This window comes from Bolinopsis microptera, chromosome 3, assembly GCF_026151205.1.
Source record: "Bolinopsis microptera isolate Bmic1 chromosome 3, MBARI_Bmic_1.0, whole genome shotgun sequence".
Taxonomy (NCBI): Eukaryota; Metazoa; Ctenophora; class Tentaculata; order Lobata; family Bolinopsidae; genus Bolinopsis; species Bolinopsis microptera.
Window position 1 is genome coordinate 9,609,434 of NC_087074.1, and position 18,810 is coordinate 9,628,243.

Here is an 18,810-nt window from a genome sequence, read left to right on the forward strand (position 1 = left end):
TAAAAGATTCCAGGAGAAATAGTTGATTTTAGTGAGACATGGTCAGTTTCTCAATGATTTTAGAAATTTTCTACTTACAGTAAGCAATGCTGAGTGGAAGAAATGAGGTACCAAAACGCTTGAGGCTAATATAGTAGCTCATTAAAATCAATTATTCTAATATAAGCTGGATGGTGCAGCCTTATTCGAGCCATCTTCTGAAAACATTTTTGGTTCTGATCAAGAGTCTTACTTCAGATATTACCCTTGAACCCAGTTATGCGACCATTCATAATTAAGTTGTTATTACTTTGTGTTTAAAATTGAGATCCTCTGCCTACTGTAAGAGAAACGAGTACTCAAATTTGCTGCTAATGGCTGGAAAGAATATTGAAGTTGTTACAAAGTATTGGAATTGTCCTCAAATGGGGTATGAGCAACTCGCTAGAGTGTGGAGGTGATAATTCACTATAATTTAAATAAAACGAAGGTTATTTGTTTCCAACCCTCAGATGTCTCTGCCATTCCTGATTGATTCAGATGTTAAGTATTCAAATTTCTGAAATAGGAGTCAGTAGACTCCGTCCAAATAGATAATACGGGATCTTAGTATAGTAAAACCCTGATTTACCGAAAACCCAGTTTTACTGCAGCCATTTATTTTCCTCAAATAGGGCATGCATAATGTGAACAAACAAAACCCAAATCTCTGCGGTAAATCAGAGTTTTATTGTACTACTGCTCCTTTGGCTATGAAGGACAGACAGCTATCCATTTACCACTTAATACAAATTATATATATATTTTCGAATTCATAAGTTTAGGCTCGGCGCCGTCATTGTAACACGTGACTAGCACCGCGCTGATAGAAATTTATGATTGAGATTAATCTTTGAGTATATAGTAAAAAACGTATTTTACATAGCATATCCAATTTTCACGAGTTTATTATCGGATGTTTAAGTTTAACTATTTTTATTAGTAAAACAAAATTTAGTAAAACAAAATTTTTATTTACCACAAAACAATCAATACATATTTAATATTATTATACATTTATAAATAAATCTAAATTTAAATTCGGCTATATACACAATACACAGCCCACCGCGCAGACAGCCACACATTGCTGAGAGATTCTCAGGTGCAGATGTAAGCGCCGCGCGCGAGGTTTGTTATCTTACAATTACATGTCACGATATATTATTATTATTAATTATCAGAGAATTTTAGATATTAATATTATGATATTAATATTCATTGTAATATGGGAATCAAATTTAAATTTCGTATATGCTGATGAATACTTTCTACACGAAGCTGTATCTTCCTGATGTTGGCAATGTGATATCTAGCCTGGATAAACTTGATTGAGAATTAATTAGTTTATTTGCTAAACAGCCAGTGCTCCATCTAAGTAGCTTAAAAGGCACTCTTTTTACTGCAACATAATGCCATTCCAGGACTATTACCTCGAATAATGACATATTCGACAACCAACACATCTCCTCTATTGTCAACTTTGCAAACTGCACCAAACATTTAATTGTGCCTGAGGAGCTGGACCAGACTGGTGTGACATAGCAACTACTCACACATCGTATTAGTTCACCTTTCTCTTCCACACCCAGTTGCCACAAGTTAAGCATTCATACACGACACATCTTACAACACTTACCATCATCCTACATTACACATTCTGATTCCGAGGTAGGCAAAGCATTCACATGCTATCCTCTCGTGGGCTATCCAGGCCCAGCCTCTCCTTAAAATTTTAATTGAAAAAATTGAAAAACACACTGCCAACAATGCAGCACATACCTTAAATGAGTATGATATATCCAAGTTTTTAATTGAAGAACATCCAACACAAAATCAAGTTCTATATGTCTTTTATGAATTTATTCTAAAAGAATTGATCTGTGTCTGCCAACTAAATTGTAGTATATGTCAGAAAAGGAGGCTCTATTCCGGGACACCTTTATTATCTTGTATATTATCATTTTGTTTGTCTGATGAGTCTCATACATAGATCTCTTGTGGTCATCATCTATTTTTTTATGTTTTGTTAGAAAACCTGCTAACCTTTCTTGGATATCTTCTTGTTAGGTGTATCTGCCTTATTTAGTCGGGATTTAACTTGTAGTTATTAACTTCCGTTTTTACCTCCGTCCAAGGCGAGATGCACGATCTCTACTGTCATTTAGGTATCATTTACAGCTGTGCATAGGGTTAAATTTAAATTATTTAACCTTTTGGTGCTGTATAAAAATAACATTAATTTATTATTATTATTATTATCTAGTTTACATCAGTAATAAATGGCCTGAAATTAAAATGTGTAGATAACTGACATTTTTTTGTTTGAATGGTTTGCATGGTATATTACCCTGTCCAGGCCTGGGGATCATGCGCTTTAGTACTGGACCTGGCGTTAGGGTGGTGGGTCATATTTTTTTCCAAAACACAGTTAATAGTTTTGTACTAAGTGGTGGGTCTGCTCCTCATTTCCCAGAAAAACAGATAGTACATGGTACTAAGGGGGGTGTCCAACCCAAAAAATCACAGTTAGTATCGTGATTTCTCAACAGTTAGTACCACAGAAGGGTGTGGGTGTCTTAATTATTATCCGAAAAAACAGTTAGTACCGCGAAGGGGGTGGTTGGGTCTTTTGAGAATTTGAGACAATTTTGTAAGAAAAGACAATTTTATTATTTATCACCAATTCAATAAATTTGGAATTTTTCAAAATTCCAAGATAACACTTTGTCGACGTCACGTCCAAAACTTAGTACCTGATTCCCCCGCCAGGCCTAAGCCATGGACTACAACGGATTTGATTTTTTACAAAACAAATCTTCAACTTATTCTTAGGAAACAAATTTCATTACTATGTATGACATAGATATAGATTCGTAAATTTAGGTTTAGAAAATTAGCTCGATGAGATTTTTTGATATTAAACAACTGATCAACTTATTTTCAAGACACAAATTTCATTTCTACATGACATCTAAGATTTGTCAAATTTAGACAGGTGATCTATCTCTATTTTTCTGGCATGTATCAGTGATACTCTGGTTATTGGATGTAATTCTATGTTTTTGGGTAAAACTTACATATACTAGATTTTTCATTAATGCGTGGATTGGAAGAAATTATAATATATTTTCCTCAGCCTTTGAAATACTTCGTTTGGAAATCGTTTTTACCATAGTGGGGAAATTACATTTTGCTAATGACAGCATCGTGAATAGGTATATCGTCAATAACTCTAATTGTCGGGACTTTCCCTTCTGTTTTTGCTTTTGCAAATTTTGATCGCTATATTGTTTTATGTCACCCCTCAATCTGCTAGTTGCCCACTATGGTTTTTTTGGTGTGTTCACTGACATTAACTCTGGTCAATGGTGGGACCCTGGTATAATTTGGGTAGGGCAGTAGAACCCCGATTTACCGTGGAGTTTGGGAGAAAGGAAATAGCCGCAGTAAATCGGGGTTTCACTGTAGTATCGGTAGTTATTTCCTCTAAATTTACGAATTATTATCAAAATTCTGCTCCCTATCGTTTTCTCTGCCCTAGAAATTGGTTCTGTTTTAGAAAACAGTCACTGATCACTTTTCCACTACAGCTCTAATGTGAGAAATGAAGCTGAGATTGACCTACGTTTCCTTTTTGAGATGAGAGGATGAAACATTTAGGTCAAATCTCGTCCAAGCTAGGTCCTAAAGGTTCACAGTCTGCAGTTAGCAACAATAATGAAGCATCTTCCCTTTTCAAGGTCCAGAAGGTAAGTGCAATTAAATATTATGTACCTACACATTAACATTATTCACTGTTGTACTAAGAGTTGTTTAATGTGAATTGCTATCAGACATGTGAGCGGTCATGACTGTTAGTGTCGGATAATGACTGGGACTGAAATAGAATGTCGAATCCTAATATCGTACCCTTCACACTCCTACTTATCTCTGTATTTCCTCCTTTGTGTAGGCTCAACAAAGTGTCTAGCCGTCTAATCAGTCTGTCAAATTGGAGTATTTACGTCTTCAGTTTACAAATCAGTGAAACACAAACAGACTATGCGGGGGGACTACAGACCCCCTCAAAGTCCTTTTCAACGTTACTTGTTATTATGTGCATACTGAGTTGTTACTTTTGTTAGTCTTTGTCAGCTCTAAGTTAGTACTTTAGAACCATTAGTTAGGTACTTATTTTGGGCTAATATCCTGAATTAGTGTCTACAATTAGGACTCTGGTTGATTTCAGAATTTAGACCAAGCAAAAGTAACGTTAAATGTTAGGCTGATAAGACTAAGAATTAGTATCTGAATTTTCCCTGAGCCTCTCCTGGATTAACGGGAGTACAGCCATTTCATTGATTTCAAACATAACCATAGCTATCATAATATTACAACATCTGAGCTAATAGAGCATTTATTGAGTGAATGTGTGTAATGGGATGAGAAATGAGAATATGTATACCTGGTTTAGCCAGTCTAAACCCGGCCCTGGCTGCATGTAAGGTTGCGACTCATTTCGCAATGAACAGTACAGATAATGACAAGTAGACTTAATGAGTGGACTAACAATAAAATATATCAGGTAGTCTGGTTGAGTGTATAATATGTTATCTTATATTCCAACGACGGTAATAAAACTGAACGTGATAATTTGTCGAAACTGAAGTTATTAAACGTGAATCTTGATAAAACGTTGGAGGTTTTTAAACATTGCCGTCTATTGAAATCATGATTACAAAAAGTGAGATCCATCACAGAACGTCCTGATAATCCTCTGCACACTTAAAACTGAACTGAATCTCCATGTGTCTTGGTACCTTACATATTATTAGGAGATTGTGTATCAACCCCTACTGCACACAACGAATTAACACATACGTGTGCATTATATTCCTCTATATAGCATATACTATATAGAATACTGCTGGAGCGTGGAGAGTCCCCCAGGTCTCTCTCTCTCTCTCTCTCTCTCTCTCTCTTTTATTAGTCTTATTACAGCCCAATATATTACACCCAGCCTTCAGTAGGGTGTGGCCCTTACATTGCAATTACACGCCAATTTTGGCGGTGGTCGACTGGGAAGATTTATTGCTGTGAGAACTTTATATATTATTGGTATTGGAGTATTGGAACAGGTTACCCGGTTGCCGCCTGGAAGTGGTAACTGGGTGGTGGTTTGGAAATGGACTGTTTAAAAGGTTGAGAAAGGGTGATAGGCAGGCAGGGTGATCATTGAGTCTTATTTTCATAACATCACCTAATTATTTTCGTTCCCAGGCGTTTGATTTGTCAAAATCGTCTTAAATATATGAAAGAACATGCAACCACACATGGTACATACAACATAACTTATAGATCGCACATTAAAAGATTAAACCGCAATTTTAATCCATATTCTTATTTGAAAATTAATCGAGGTATTTTTGTAATAAATCAGGCTGATCTGGTAATTTTCTAAAATAAATAAACAAACTTTGCTCGGCTCCACTTTCCTCAGAATTAGCTCCACATTTCAACCTCTGACCACTCAATCTCCCCAGACCATCAGATACGGACTACCGTTCGAGCCGACCACCCTGGCATACGACCCCATACAGAAGGTTATAGCGGTGGGAAGCAAGAGCGGGGATATCAGACTGTATGGTAAGCCGGGAGTTGAGACGTACGTGTGCCATGAAGAAGGCAGAGCTATCAAACATCTCTTTTTCTCTGTCAATGAGGTAAATACAGGCCTGGGTTTTTTGGAACACGTAATTGTGTATATGTAATTAACCTTTGTAAATGAGGGGTTGACATAATATGGTAATAAAATAGTAAAGTCTACCATTTTATGTTTGGTAACTTACAGGGTGGCCCAGAAGTAACTGCCCACACGCAACCCTTTAATAACTCACGTAATTCCTCTTAGAATTGCACAGACATTTCAGAGATTATAGATATGAGTCAAACTTAGATTTCCTGAAAGTTTCGTCAAATTTAATTAATTACAGTGGGTGTGTCACGCCACTCCCTCTTTTTCACTATTGTTACCATAAAGTGAGAACGCTTTTAGCTAGGAACTTCAAAGTTTCTAGACACATTTCGTTTGATAATTGAAGTGCTTTCCCAAAATTTCAAATTGGTTGTTCACAATTTAACCGAGTTATAACCCTTTTAAGATCTTGAAGATACGTGATCCAGCACTTAATTGCAGTTACTTCTGGGCCACCCTAATTAAGTCAAGTTAGTTGTTACTTTAAGGGGGAAGTTTGGTTTTTCGTGAATCTTGATTTCGAGATCACACACACACACACACACACACACACACACACACACACACACACACACACACACACACACACACACACACACACACACACACACACACACACACACACACACACACACACACACACACACACACACACACACACACACACACACACACACACACACACACACACACACACACACACACACACACACACTTTCAGGCCCTGTCTGCTGTCGATGAATCCCCATCATTATGCCTTATAAGAGTAACTTTTTATATTGCTGTTGCGACTCTGTGACTGAGTTATACCATAACATTTGTATTATATTTTACCTCTTCAATTATCACATAATCACAGAATCACCCCAAATAGGAAAGTAACCAGTAGTAACCAGTAGTAACCAGTAGTAACCACAGTGGTTTACCACCCACCTGATCCTTGTGACGTGGTTCACTCCGCATGCATTTGTCACTTTCTGGGAAGCAAATTATCCTTCATATAACGTCATACACCTCCATTACTTGAAAACTATTTAGCTGCTTCTTTATCTGATGTGTTACATCAGTATTCAATTAATAATCGGTTAATTCATCGCAACCTTTATGATAATATATTATACAATATATTATATATAGCAAAACTATGTATAGTTTTGCCATGGAAACTAGATAACTGCTTTGTGTTCCACTTTCACTTTCTGGAAGAAGGAAATTTCCCACCCATTACGACTTCACAGACAATTAACATACAACTGAGCGACTGTTCTCATACATAAAGTTTTTTTACCAAATTAGATACGAAATTAAACGATTAGTCATTATGTAATTAGTGGTATTGATTGCAGTGTGTTCTGTAAGGAGTATACTGTGATTACTGAACAATGTGATCAGTCTGTACTCTATAAACTGAAGATGTAATACGTTTGTTAGGTGACTTACTGGACGATTTACTCAGTGTAAAGTGGGTAAGTGATTGTGTGTGAGCACGTGTATCTATAGGGTGATCACGTCTTCAATGTATAGAGTGATCAGCAATACGGACTACGGTCAAACTCTGGGGTTATACTTCATAATATCTTTATTCTTCAGCTCCTCCTGGAATTAAAATTTTAGCTTCTTTATCCTTCATTATATCTCTTAGGATATTTTCTCTAGGCAGCATGTTGGGAGTTTAATAAACCTTGTGTTTTGTGAATTGTGTTTTTTATTGTGCGATTTGAGTTCTAGCATGTGTTTTCCCAGGTTCTTGAGCACTTTCTTGATAAAACATCCACAATCACGTTATCACAACTGATACACGGACCCTATAAACATGGATACACAGCATATTATATCCCAGTCCATCTAATTACGTTACAAACCCAGGGCCGCACAATCAGCACCCGTTTCACAAATACCAACCCTCCCCGCCACCACCACCATCCCCCGGGATTAAATTACCATGTATAGCGATCTTCGGGGCGTGTCTACCTTCCAAATCATTGGCTATAACCCACGTGGTTACTAACCCTATATATTTTAAATACGATACAGTATAATAACATGATATGTAAAGTATGTACACTAGGAGCCTGTTCTCTATCTCTCTCTCTCTCTCTCTCTCTCTCTCTCTCTCTCTCTCTCTCTCTCTCTCTCTCTCTCTCTCTCTCTCTCTCTCTCTCTCTCTCTCTCTCTCTCTCTCTCTCTCTCTCTCTCTCTCTCTCTCTCTCTCTCTGTCCAGCCCACCTGCCACAGCACCTGCTACATGTATTTCTAGTGTACGAGAACGTACCGTACTTAATGCTCAGGTGTATAACTCCTGCTTATCACCACGGGTATTGTAATTGTCTCCAGGTTACATTCACCGTAAATGGGAGCGTTCGTTAATCATTGTTTCACATTCTGGAGGAAAGTTCAAATTCAGAAGGAGTTAGGAGAGATGTTGCGATATGAAATCAGGGTAAATGCCGTGAGTGAGATGTCTAATCTTGATATAGAAATTATAGTAGTTGAGTTGTGTAAGTGAGTACAAGAATAAAACTTCCCTGTGATTTGGAAATTTGCGTCACGCACTGCTAAGTGACCGCAAACCGACGGAAGTGCAGACGCAATGACGTGACTGGAACTGATTATAATTACAGTTGACATCTTTCCGCTCCATATAAGCACTACTACCCTCACTGTATTGCATCATATCCTCACTGTATTGCATCCTACCCTCACTGTATTGCATCCTATCCTCACTGTATTGCATCCTACCCTCACTGTATTGCATCATATCCTCACTGTATTGCATCCTATCCTCACTGTATTGCATCCTACCCTCACTGTATTGCATCCTACCCTCACTGTATTGCATCCTACCCTCACTGTATTGCATCCTACCCTCACTGTATTGCATCCTATCCTCACTGTATTGCATCCTTCCCTCACTGTATTGCATCCTACCCTCACTGTATTGCATCCTACCCTTACTGTACTGCATCCTACCCTCACTGTATTGCATCCTATCCTCACCGTATTGCATCCTATCCTCACTGTATTGCATCCTTCCCTCACTGTATTGCATCCTACCCTCACTGTATTGCATCCTACCCTCACTGTATTGCATCCTACCCTCACTGTATTGCATCCTATCCTCACCGTATTGCATCCTACCCTCACCGTATTGCATCCTATCCTCACTGTATTGCATCCTTCCCTCACTGTATTGCATCCTACCCTCACTGTATTGCATCCTACCCTTACTTTATTGCATCCTACCCTTACTGTACTGCATCCTACCCTCACTGTATTGCATCCTATCCTCACCGTATTGCATCCTATCCTCACTGTATTGCATCCTACCCTCACTGTATTGCATCCTACCCTCACTGTATTGCATCCTATCCTCACTGTATTGCATCCTACCCTTACTGTACTGCATCCTGACCTTGTTCATTGAATATTGATGGGAGAGGGGTGTCAGTTGTTCAAAATTATTTGAATGATTCAACAGTAAAGAACTACTGTGCAATTTTGTAAAGATAAAGTTATCGTAGACAGCCTACTTCATGACGGTTAAATGAAGATAGTGACAGTTGGAAGTCTAGATCAACTAGCAGGATCTGATAGGTAGTGTTTTTCAGGAAGGGGACTGTTTTCTACCCACCATCCTTGATAATTTACTTTTGTGCAGCTCATACGGAAAATAGCAATTAAAAATCACATAAAACACGAAAAGAGGGCGTTGGTGTTGATCTTTAGGTAACCACCAACTTTAAATTCAAGTCTTCTTCTCGAACCACCTCGTCGATCTTTGATAGATTCTAATATAATCTGGTTTGCGTCTTATATATTAGATATCCATATTCCATGTCAACGTTTTAACTTAAACACAATTTTTTAACTAATGGTAGCTTGTCCATAATTTTATTGGATTTGAAGCTTTCGATAGGAAAAAACTATATCTCTATTATAGTTGTTTGAGATTCTGGCTAGTAGTCGGGGGTTATAATAATATTCAGTACTTTTTACAGCTATCTTTACTGGAGCTGGATATAGTAACTGTCTAATTTCATCACCCACAAACACACAAACACACACACATATATAAGACCTGTATTGCACAAAAAGGTGATTAATGAAACCTAGTGAGGCTATTTTTAGAAACATCAATTTATCAGAAACTTTATTAGATTGTGTTACTACTCGACCATACGAACAAAACTTTCTCCATTTGGATCAATTAAAGTAATTAATTTTGATCAATTAAAGGAATAGAGCACTTGTTAGTGAGATTTATTTTCAGGGCGCCCTGGTTAGTGTCACGGTGGACGATTGTTTACATCTTTGGAATCTAAGACAGCGGGCCCCTCAGGTCGTGCAAAGTCTTCTTTTTAAACGTGAGAGGTAATGTATGGAATTCATTTCTTGCTTTACTACATTTAACGACATGACGCTTTTTTATTGATGTTAAATTTCGTTTTGAAACCAGACTCTGTCGAATGGTCCCTTTGTCGCAGATTACAAAGGAAGTGGAGGTCCAGTATATATGTATAGGAAATTTCTTAAGCAGAGTAATATGGAACATGGGTGTACTGTAATGTACATTAAACGACAGACCTCATTAACAAAGATATTCACAACAATAGCCCTCTTTCGGTGGAGAAAATAGCAGTCTATAAATGTCACGTGGTTGTTTGAATTTTTGGAACACGCTAAAGTATATCTCTATATAATACCAGCGCGCACGCGAGTATATCTTGTTTCATTGGGAGATTAGAAAATACAATGATTACGAAATACGTTCGTATTTGGAAGTTCACGTTTATTTGGAACTTCGTGGTTTTAACAAACTTTGATTTATTCAAAAAACCCTTATCAGTCTGTGTGTCTGCAAACTACCGCTGTTCACCAAATGGATCTACTTGGGGACCGAGAAAGGGAACATCTTTGTTGTGAATCTAGAGACATTTGACCTGTCCGGATACCAAATAATGTGGAATCAGACGATACCTAAATCTCAAAAGGTGCATCCTGGTCCTGTAACAGCTCTAGAGGAGCACCCTGTCGACCCTTCCAAGCTTCTTATCGGTACGTCGCACAGTTTAAAAGTTGTAAATATGTCTCTTCTAAATGCAGAATACTGCGAGACATAGGCACCAGGCCTATTGCCTATTGAAAAGAAAAGGATTTTCTACATTGGACATTTGATATTGATCGTGGTCGTTAATATAATAACTGTCCGGTGAACAAAATTTGCATTTACTTTGAACAGGTTACGAGAACGGGAGGCTAGTAATATGGGATCTGAAGAGTAAGGAGGTAATAAAGAGCTACTGTTCTGACAGACCACTCTCTTGTGTCTACTGGATGAGTGACGTCAAACAGTTCATTTCAGGTAAACTTTCTTCCCATCTTCACCATCTTCACCCACCCATCAGACTGAGAGACTGGGTTGTTATTTGCACTTTATATTTACTTTCTTGTTCCCCTCCCCTAAACATTGAATCTTGTTATTTGTACATTGAACAGTCTTTTGAGAGCCTAATATTGTTAATTGCAGGGCACATAGAAGGGTCACTAGCGATCTGGAACTTCAACACCACTAGAGTCGAGGAGAAACCAGTTAAATCATTCAAACCCCACGAGTTCCACAAGGAGGCGTCCTCACCTCAACCTTGTAATCTTATCACTAAAGTTATGTGGCTGTCAACTAAAACCGATCCTGTTTTGATATTCAACGGGGGTGTTCCGGGTAGGTGTCCATTTTATAATCAGCAGTAATTTCAGTCCACTTTTAATTCCTAGTTTTATAATTCAGAATAAATATATGCGATTTTCATCAGGATTGCTTGGCCATCAAAATATCTGATTCAATACTTCCTAGGTCCCAACTCGTCACACTATATCACCATATTCCACGGTCGCAAGCGAGAATCCTTCAACCTGGAGAAACCTATAGTTGACTTCGCGGTGGTGTGCGCGTCTCCCTACGCCAAAGACATCCAGGACCCCAGTGTGGTGTTTGTGCTGCTTTGTGATGACATCATTGCTATCGATCTTACCTCTCATAACTTCACACAGTACCCTGCTCCTTATGGTACCAACCCTTTAGAGTGTTTTTACCTTTATCTTTCTTAAAGAAATTCAAAGTTGGGGTATTATTGGATTTAAGATAACACTACAAAGAAATTCGTCTGTACTAACTTAATTTTCTTTCAGGGGTAACAGTTGGGATCTCTCCCGTGACCCACCTGTCCAACTACCCCTCCTGTCCCACCTCCCTCCTAGAGGACCTGCAGCTCTGTCACCAACAGTCTCCCATGAAGTACTGGCCTATTGATGGTGGGGAGTTGGGACGGCCCGTGGAGAACAACTACGATTTGAGCGTGACTGGTCATAAAGATGGGAGTTTGCAGTTCTGGGATGTATCAGGTTAATTCAGAATAAAATACCATAATAATGTTACGATCAACGGAAGTGTTTTTAATTTTTGACGTCTAGTTTAAGCCTCCTCGTAGGACTAAAATTTATCTTCGTGGAAGCAAATCTTACATTTATATGTCTATTATTTAAATCGCTTCAACAACCCCAGGAGTTACATTACAACACCTGCATACGCTTCAAACTCGGCAGTTTTTCGATGGTAAGCAGACAACTGAATCAGGGGAGAGCCTTGTCAGTGTGACTCATGTGAACCTTTGTCTGAGTGGGCGGACCCTCGTTATTGCTTACGCTTCATCACAGATACTCATTCTCAGTTGGAACAACACGGAGGTTTGTTAAATATGTTGAATATGTTAAGTATGTTGAATATATTTAATATGCTGAATATGTTGAATATACTGAGAAATTCGAATCACCTTCACCAATTTGTAGTTTAAACATTTACATCAATTCTGAAATAATGTCTTTGTCCAATGTCCAGTAATGCATTATAATATGTATGAATGAAAAAAATAAAACTCAGCAGATTCGATTTATGAGTATTATTTAATATTTGCAACAAAATGATTAGATCATAATAATATCTAGCACAATTCCCATCAATTCAGTGTCGAATAATTGTATTATCAGCCCGGTAAAAGTAAAAACAACCCTCGTGCTGTTATCAAATTAAATAATTACTCTCCCCAGGTGCTTCAATCCTTATCAGTCATCCCGGTATTGTTGGCTCAGCCTGATTACGCGGCGTTTGAGTTTGACAGTATGGAGGAAGAAAACACGTCCCCCGGAGACAGTCCTAAAACCCCCGGTTTGTAATCTAAAATACATCTCTCTGTGCTAATTTAATACGTTATATATATCATATATCGGCTGACGGACAACTGGGAACCTCTGGAGATACTTTAAATCAGGTGTCCACTGATTTCACAGCTGTGCTGTATATATTTCTGCACTAATTAAGACAAAGATTCGTACAGAATACATTACTCAATATCAATCTCATGGCCAAAGTATTTGGCAATCTCAAACAGATAGCCAACCTTGCTAGAGCAATCCGAGTATTTGGAAGAGATATGGAACAACTGGTTATTGGAAGTTTTCCTTTTAATCCTTTTCTTAGAAAGAGTTTTGTCCAACACCCAGTCGATCGATGTTATACCGGAAATATTAAAAGATAAAAGCGTCCAGTAAATGAAAAATTAACTCAGTTTAGCGCAAATATCACTTTTAAGAGATGAATTTAGAGATTTAAAATGCTGCTCCACATGCGGACTTTCAGGATCATCGAAAGAAATAGTCTTAATCATTTGAACTCTAAGAATTCAAGCTTGTGCAAGAAAATTAACCTATTAATAAGAATGTCTTCTTCATTGTAAATCATGGTCAACTGGTGAATGTTAATTAATGGCCAATGGGTAACTATTAGTTATGACACGAAAATATTTCAAATCATAATAATCGAGTCTTGTTAGACAAAACTTAATTGCATAGTTCATTTAACTATAGTTCATTTAACTATATGTTTAGGTAAAATAAGCAGTTAAAGTTTAATTGGACAGAAGTTCTCTTGGAGCTCTTGGAATTCAGCAGCAAAGTCTTCACCCATCTACGCAACTGTTATCTTCGTCCAGATCTTTTATCAGTGCTATAACTTTATCAGTTATTTTCATTCCCAGCAGTCTTCCTGAGCAGAAAGGAAAACATGTTAAACTTATTGAAGATCAACATTTTCTGCATTAATTCGCCGACATTTAATCCGACATTGGCCATAAGAAGTAAATCACCAATGATTTAATCAATTACGATACACGGTTATTAAGTTACTTTTTTAAAGAAGCGTCCCTTACTTGTCGGTGATCCCCATGTTGTTCTTAGTTGCTTGTGAAGCCTGCGAGTAAAGACCTTATTGTAAAATGGGCAGGAGTATAGTACGTCCCATTTCGTGAGATGTCCTTTTTGCAGTTCACATTCCTTCTCAAGGGCGGTCTTCAGTTCCAGCTCTGTGTTCTCAAGCTCAATTTGACTTTCATTCAATTCGAGTCGTGAACTTTCCAGGGAACTTTTAGTTTCATTCAGTTTGAGGATTGAACTTTCCAGAACACTTTGAGTTTCATTCAGTTCGAGTTGTGAACTTTCCAGGACACTTTTAGTTTCATCCAGTTCGAGTCGTGAACTTTCCAAGACAATTTTAGTTTCATTCAGTTCAAGGCGTGAATTTTCAAACGCAATATTTGATTCTCCCAGTTCGATGCGTGCATTTACCAGTTCAGTTTTAGTTCCATTCAATTTGAGGCTAACATTTCTCAGTTCAGTTTTAATGTTATTCAGTTCATTTTCATTTGTGAGCATCGTTTCCTTGACCTCTTGTAGCTCCTCTATTGCAGAATCGCGCTGTCCTTTAACCTCCAGCAGTTCTACCTGTGTACTACGTAGACTTGACTGGAGCTCTTCCTTTTCGCTGATAGCTTCCTGTAATAATCGCTGTGTTTTCTCCAGTTCAGTTTCGAAATCACCACATCTTATCTGAATATCCTGAACAGTTCCTTTTCGGGTAAGTTCCAATACCTCCTCCCATCTGATCACTCTGTACTCATCTAACTGATCCGGGAGTGGCGTGCATAATCCATCTGCTGACAGTGCAGCTATCTCAGTACCAGTCAGCTCCTTTGAAAACAAATTCAGATTGTACATCTCACCCCCGAAGTCACAACTGCCAGTAGCCCTACCACTAGCAACGCTATCCAAATAATCTCCCAACACAAAAGTACCTCCTGTTTTAAGTTTCCTCCCGGCGGATGTGATCAGAGTTCCAGCTAATGCCCCGTTAACATACGCTCTGAAGGTTCGTGATGCGAGACTCCAAGTACCGCAGTACTGGTACCATGTTCCCATTTCAGGAATGTGCTCACTACTGACATGTCCAGTACTTCCGAACAGTCGATACCTATTCCTATTACCACTCTTTATTGAATCTATAAACAGCTCATCCTGTTCGTAGGCAAATGGTATTTGATATGTCGATTCTGATGTTTTTGTTCTTATCCACAGACAAAACGTGAACTTCTCAGAAAGAGAAGCCATGTCGGGTTGGAACGAGATAAGACTGTACCCATCATTGCCAAATTTGAGCCCAGTTTCATCCGACCCAGATACCACCGGCATTTCCAAGGCTAAGACATACAAAACAAAGACTAGCATAGTTATTCGTGATACAAGTGTGATCCGCTCGATCGTTGCTAGGTATTTTTATTTGGGGTTAGGAGTCACGCGTTTTATGTAATCCCATTAGGCACATAATTTTATATTTTCAAAGTGTTGATAAGATTTTACAATTCAGTATGAGTTCGAGCCAAGATTACATACGCTCATAATACCGGTCACTGTTAATACTAAGGAGGGTAGAATAACTTAAATCCTACCTCTCAACTAGTTATCTGTTTGGTAATTCCTAATCCTACTTTTAACTTAATTTGAGGGCTGAAGGTATCTAAATACAATCTACACTTTTTTAAGTTCGCTTTTACTAATTTTATGGAATCTATTCTCGTGTGTTAAAATCCCCAATACTATAATCTTTCTCCTAAACTTAGACTCATCATACTGCCAGTAACCATCACTTAAGGAAGTTTTGGTGATTTCCAGCTCCTTTACTGTGCTGTTAGAATGTCATATCGTTTAGTTTTATTGCATTATCTACTGACTGTATTCAAGCTAATTCAAGCTAGTGTGCTTAACCTTTGATAGTCACGTTTAGCTTTTTCTTCGTTATGTTTCCTCCCTTCCGGCCTGAATCAGAATACTAAAATTACAGTCTAAACAGCATATTACTTTTTCCTACCTTCTCGCTAAAAATCTCATGAAATTTTGCAAGTCTCAAATACAGTAAAGATATACTCTTTGTTCAGTTTGTTGTAACACTATCAACTAACTCCAAAATTTTCTCAGGTGTAACGGAACAGTCGGAGGAACAAAAGCGGGCCTCCCATCTGCTCAGCAAGTTTGGAATCGAAATGCCCAACTCTGGACCTTCAAACGCTGATGACGGTAAAACGGAGCCCATGTTAGGAGTGATCACCGGGGATATAAAGCAGTACCCGGGTTTCCAGACTGTTTTGGGAGTTCAGTGCATATCCCACGCTAACGAAACACCCGGACAAATCACTTGTGTCGAATTGTCCTCAGCTTGGGGGTTAGTCGCGTTTGGGAGTTCCCTGGGAGTAGTCATTGTGGATTACATACAGAAATGTTTGTTGTGGTCGGCCAGTAATTCTGATCTTCTCAACATTTGCTACCCGAACATGAAAATCCCGCTGAGTTACAAGGCGTCGAACAGCAAAAGCAAAAAGTTCAAAGTCACAAAGCTTGGGTCATTCAACAACGCTGAGGAGGAGAACTTACGATCGAGGAAGGGGACCCAGCGCGGAAAAATGTTGAGTATCATACGACGGGACAAGGCGGCAGAGTCCCCAACCAGTCTCAACTCTCACAAGAAAGCCAGGAAACAAGGCAGTGGTGGCAGCATTGACAGTCCCAACTCCCCCAGCTCCATCGCAAGTGACACTGACGTGGCAGGAGGGCCAGAGAACTACATCGAGAGTTTCCTGGTCCAGAGAGTGTGTTTTGTGGAGAGCTTCACGGACAAGGACATCGCAGGGAACCTCACCGCACCCCGCCGTAATCCAACCCTCTGGATTGGTAGTTACAGCGGGGCACTGCTCTCCCAAACCATCAATATACCCCCCGGAGAACACAGAACTAAAATACCATGCCAGGTAGGATCAGGAGGAAGTCCTGCTTTCCTCAAGAGCCCCATCATTAATATCAGCGCTCTTGATAACGAGGGGAACCCTGTGTCTCCTCCGGCCGCCATATGGCACGACGAAACAAGGAAGAAAAAGGGGAAGGTGAAAAGAAAGGAGAGAGATGTTCTGATGAACGAAAGTGATCTCCAGAGCAACGACTACCTCGTAGTGGCAGCGGAGAAGAGCATCCTCATATTGAAGCTACCTTCTCAGAACAGCTACGCTCGACAGAAAGTATTCGACAACACTTACTACCTGAAAAGTCAGGTATTGACCCTGGAAGGGTGGGGGATATGCATGGCGTGTGTTTCTATCATGGGATATCTCTCCTTCTACACCCTCCCCCAGCTCAAACCTCTGGTCAACGTACCCTGGTTCGACGCTAAGGACTCTAGGAGTCTCCGAACCTTTACATCCTCCTCAAATGGGCACTCCATGTACATGTGTTCACCCACAGAGCTACAAGCCATGTCTCTGATTAACAGGAACCATCTCATGCTCCCGGAGTCTCTGTCCATGGTATTCACTATGAGGGAACCTCCGGAACCACCCCGCAAAGGGTTCCTCAACATGATCCTGAAGAGGAACTCCGTGGACAGGTCTGAGTTGTTCGGAACGAACAGCGGGCCCATCTCACCAGGCCTGACGGAGAAGATATTGAGAAGATACGAGCCACTGCAACAGTGCGGAAGTGAGATTAACAAGGTCAAGGAGGCCCTGAACGAGAGGAGTGAAAAGATCAACGAGATATCCCAGAAAACAGAACAAATGAAGATGGAAGCTGAAAACTTCGCTTCTGCCTCCCACCTGCTTCATCAGAGGGTCAAGGAACAAAACAAGTGGTTTTAGACGGACAATTCTTTGACATTGACCGTTCAGCTCGCATTTATTTCGTGCCATGATTGGTGAGAAGTTTTTGTTCTTTCCAGCAACATCATACATGCTAAAACGAATTCGTTAAAAATGGTCATCGCCTGGTTAAATTCAGAGTTTTCTAATTTCACTCAATCACACTAATAATTTAATATATATTATATAACTTTCACTCTTAATAATAATTATGATGTTAATTTGTTAATACTCTAGGATTGAATAATAACCCAATTTTAACTTTTGCACATAGTTATCACAATTCACATATCATTAATTAAGTTTAATCTATGTATTTATTTTGAATGTTTGCTTATTGTTAATTAATATTACGTTGATTGTATGAATTGAATTTGTCGGTAGAAGGTGCATGTTCACCTTTCATTGTTATAATTGATCATTTAAAACATGATCATACTTAATTCGAGTTGTATTTTCATGATTGATAATTTATTACTTTGTTTAGATATAGGTACATAATATGTCGAGTATCGTCGATGTCAATATCTTTCGCGCACGATATCTTGCTCCGTCCTCTACATTTTAAATATGTGAATTTAATTTATTTTATCAGTCAATGTTACAAGCATTCAGCAGCTGAAATAAACAATTTGTGTTTCATGGATATTGGATATCTCACTAAGTTTCAAAGTTGTGATAAGATGAATCAAGGGATTAGGGGCTGTATAATATATTTTTGAAGTATTCAGACAAGAATGTAAGGACTAGGTCATCCATAGGTTACCCACCTTTAGATACCTTCCTCCACTATTGCACCAAAATTCAAAAACCAAGATCGTTTGCCGTGTCCATAAGCCATGTTTTAGTTTTTTTAATTGACCTACAACCAGAATGAAACTTCTATTCATAGTCGAGGATCTATCGTTACTGAATTAGTATATTCTGGGCGCCTCGCTTGAAACAATATCCGCTTCCTCAATCCTCATCCACGATATTCATAGAACTTATATT

General features: G+C 38.8%; 3 protein-coding genes across 3 annotated transcripts in view; 2 read left to right on the forward strand and 1 right to left on the reverse strand.

The window, feature by feature from the left end:
* LOC134812277 (dTDP-D-glucose 4,6-dehydratase-like) overlaps positions 1–18,810 on the forward strand; it is a 263,853-nt gene that overhangs the window by 104,736 nt on the left and 140,307 nt on the right. The gene's annotated exons all lie outside the window — the stretch shown is intronic.
* Positions 3,610–17,903, forward strand: LOC134812680 (syntaxin-binding protein 5-like). The gene is made up of 11 exons (XM_063820185.1): positions 3,610–3,770; positions 5,544–5,723; positions 10,026–10,126; positions 10,602–10,810; positions 10,995–11,117; positions 11,283–11,474; positions 11,607–11,819; positions 11,942–12,154; positions 12,315–12,496; positions 12,857–12,974; positions 16,112–17,903. The coding sequence occupies exons 1-11, from the start codon at positions 3,669–3,671 to the stop codon at positions 17,815–17,817; spliced, it is 3,339 nt and encodes a 1,112-aa protein (XP_063676255.1). The 5' UTR covers positions 3,610–3,668; the 3' UTR covers positions 17,818–17,903.
* LOC134812682 (uncharacterized) lies at positions 13,688–15,389 on the reverse strand. Its single transcript, XM_063820186.1, has 2 exons — positions 14,014–15,389; positions 13,688–13,850 (listed from the first exon to the last, which is right to left on the reverse strand). The coding sequence occupies exons 1-2, from the start codon at positions 15,362–15,364 to the stop codon at positions 13,765–13,767; spliced, it is 1,437 nt and encodes a 478-aa protein (XP_063676256.1). The 5' UTR covers positions 15,365–15,389; the 3' UTR covers positions 13,688–13,764.

Excerpts from the sequence above, each read along its gene's own strand:
- LOC134812680 (XM_063820185.1), top strand. The coding sequence starts at position 3,669 with ATGAAACATTTAGGTCAAATCTCGTCCAAGCTAGGTCCTAAAGGTTCA. Across the intron at positions 10,127-10,601 it reads CTTCTTTTTAAACGTGAGAG|TCTGTGTGTCTGCAAACTAC; the intron begins GTAATGTATGGA and ends AACCCTTATCAG. Across the intron at positions 12,497-12,856 it reads TCAGTTGGAACAACACGGAG|GTGCTTCAATCCTTATCAGT; the intron begins GTTTGTTAAATA and ends TACTCTCCCCAG.
- LOC134812682 (XM_063820186.1), bottom strand. The coding sequence starts at position 15,364 with ATGCTAGTCTTTGTTTTGTATGTCTTAGCCTTGGAAATGCCGGTGGTA. Across the intron at positions 13,851-14,013 it reads AACATGGGGATCACCGACAA|GAAGACTGCTGGGAATGAAA; the intron begins GTAAGGGACGCT and ends CTTTCTGCTCAG.